At 46.5% G+C, this 2,500-nt stretch overlaps 1 protein-coding gene across 6 annotated transcripts in view; it reads right to left on the bottom strand.

The window, feature by feature from the left end:
* The window catches only part of LOC135101983 (uncharacterized), a 64,775-nt gene that overhangs the window by 5,997 nt on the left and 56,278 nt on the right, over positions 1-2,500 (bottom strand). For 5 of the 6 annotated variants that reach the window (XR_010269484.1, XM_064006547.1, XM_064006548.1 and 2 more), the window contains one exon: positions 525-702. The exons of the other annotated variant lie outside the window; for it this stretch is intronic. Coding sequence is in view for 4 of the 5 variants with exons in the window: in XM_064006547.1 (XP_063862617.1) it covers positions 525-702 (178 nt within the window). In the remaining variant the exon portion in view is untranslated. The remainder of the gene's footprint in view (positions 1-524; positions 703-2,500) is intronic. 6 annotated transcript variants of the gene reach the window in all.

The raw sequence follows: 2,500 nt of genomic DNA, 5'->3' as shown, positions 1-2,500 counted from the left end.
TTTTATGTAAGAGGGGCTCTAGTCAACGGCTGCAAAAATGTAGGAAAAAGGCCCACTGAAGGTGCCAGTCCCTAAAGAGCAGTGTGTCTTCAAACCTCCCTTTTCAAAGAGTTAAAGTCATAGGTAGGGGGAAATACAGAAACAGACAGGGAATTCCAGAGTTCACCAGTGAATTACCATCAAGTTAAACTAAATGTCGTGTTGCATGTTTAGAATGTTGCAAGTTTAGAGTAGTGTCCTTCCTCAAGATGCCACTGACAGTACAACGAGTGCAGTGGTTCGAGTCTTAGAGTGCCTGTCGTTGCTGATGTTGTCACTTTCATCACTATCATTACTATCCTCATTATCATCATATTCACAATCACCATTACTATTACTGAACCTGAGTGGACATGGCATAAGTGCATATCGATGGGAAAAGAACATGTTACTTAACAACTCATCTTTATCTAATTTTCCCTTTCGATCAACCATCATTACTGAAATCACTGTCAAACACTCGGCATCCCGGGCAGGTGCCTTACCTGAAGTCCTTGGGAGTGGCGAGCCAGGAGACGGGTCAGCAAACAGGCCACAACCCCAGTAAAGGCGCAGGGGATCAGCAGGGGCGCCGCCTGGGAGGCCAGCAGGTCTCCAGCCAGGATCGGCATTACAGTGGACACACCCATCAGTGTGAGGGTCTGAGCCACCACCGCCACGCAGCTGACGGAGGTGTTGGGGAGAGGCGGGGAGAGGCCAGGAAGTAATGTAATTACTCCCAGTGAGGTCTAAAGCACTGGATCATGGGATGCTGTGAACTTATCATTAAACCAAGCGGTGACCTCACTGAACGTTTCCCTTTGTGTCTCACAACACAAGAGGGCAGTCACAGCCTGCCCTCTAAAGACATCTTTCTTCCTTCACACAAAACTACAAGCAGCTACTACAAGAAACACACACATCTTCACTCAGAATTCAGAATTATCACGGCAGCTCCTACATTAGCCTCGGAGTCTCCATCTGGGGAGGGGACCACAAATGTCACCAGGTCGGACTGCTCTTCTGGTATTGCTAAGTGTCTTGACACCCCCCCCCCAACTTTTTCTTCATTAACTTCTCCAACATTCGCGGTCTTAGATCTAATTTTCAATCTGTAGAATACCACCTCTCCTCTACTAAACCTCATCTTTTTCTCACTGAAACACAGGTGTCTGAGGCAACTGACAGTAACCCCTTTTCTGTTCCCTCCTACTTTCTCTATCCTCATTTTCAATCCAAAGCTGGATGTTGCGTCTATGTGCGCGACGACTTAATCTGCTCTCGTGCCCACGCTCTTTAATCTTCAGAGTTTTCCACCATCTGGCTACGATTACAGAGTCACTCTCAAACTAAATTTATCTGTGCTGTATACCTTTCACCTAATTCCTCTGACTATAAGAAATTCTTTGACTACTTAACTTCCAAAGTGGAGTATATTCTGACTCTTCCCTTTTGCAGAGATCTCCATTCTTGGAGACTTCAATGTTCACCATCAGTTTTGGCTTTCCTCTCCCTTCATTGACCATCCTGGTGAACTAGCCTTTAACTTTGCTATCCTCCATGACCTAGAGCAATTGGTGCAACACCCTACTCGTATTCCTGACCTTCTTGGAGATACATTTTTGACCTTTTCCTAACCTCTAATCCTGCTTATGCTGTTAACCACTCTTCTCCGTTGGGCTCCTCCGCTCACAATCTCATATCTGTATCTTGTCCTGTCACTCCAATCCCTCCTCAGGATCCCCCTAAGCGGAAGTGCCTCTGGCGTTTTACCTCTGCTAGTTGGGGGGACCTGAGGAGGTATTTTACTGAGTTTCCTTGGAATGACTGCTGCTTCCATGTCAGAGACCCGCCTTTATGTGCCGAGCGCATAGCAGAGGTGATAATGTCTGGCATGGAGGCGTACATTCCTCACTTTTTCTCGACCTAAACCTTCCAAACCTTGGTTTGACACAGCTTGTTCTCGTGCTATACATGATAGAGAGGTGGCCCACAAAAGGTACTTGAGCCTTCCATCACCAGAATTTCATGTGCCTTATACTTCGGCTCGGAACCATGCCAAGTTTGTTCTCCAACTAACCAAAAACTCCTTCATTAATAGAAAGTGTCAAAATCTTTCAAGATCTAACTCCCCTCGTGATTTCTGGCACTTAGCCAGACATCTCCAATAACTTTGCTTCTTCTTTCCCTCCTTTATTTCAACCAGATGGCACCACTGCTATCACGTCTATCTCTAAAGCTGAACTCTTCGCTCAAACGTTTGCTAAAAATTCTACCTTGGATGACTCAGGGCTTGTTCCTCCCTCTCCTCCACCCTCTGATTACTTCATGGGGTTTGAAGGGTACGGTGGAGAGAGAGGGTGGAGTATGGAAAAACATGGTGGGGTTGTAGGATACGCTGGAGAGAGAGAGAGGGTAGAGGTGGGATATACGGCGAAGCCTTTTGAAGAGGGTAAGGGTACAGGATACGGTGGAGAAAGAG

This window comes from Scylla paramamosain, chromosome 7, assembly GCF_035594125.1.
Source record: "Scylla paramamosain isolate STU-SP2022 chromosome 7, ASM3559412v1, whole genome shotgun sequence".
NCBI lineage: Eukaryota > Metazoa > Arthropoda > Malacostraca > Decapoda > Portunidae > Scylla > Scylla paramamosain.
This window is presented reverse-complemented; position numbering and strand designations above follow the sequence as displayed.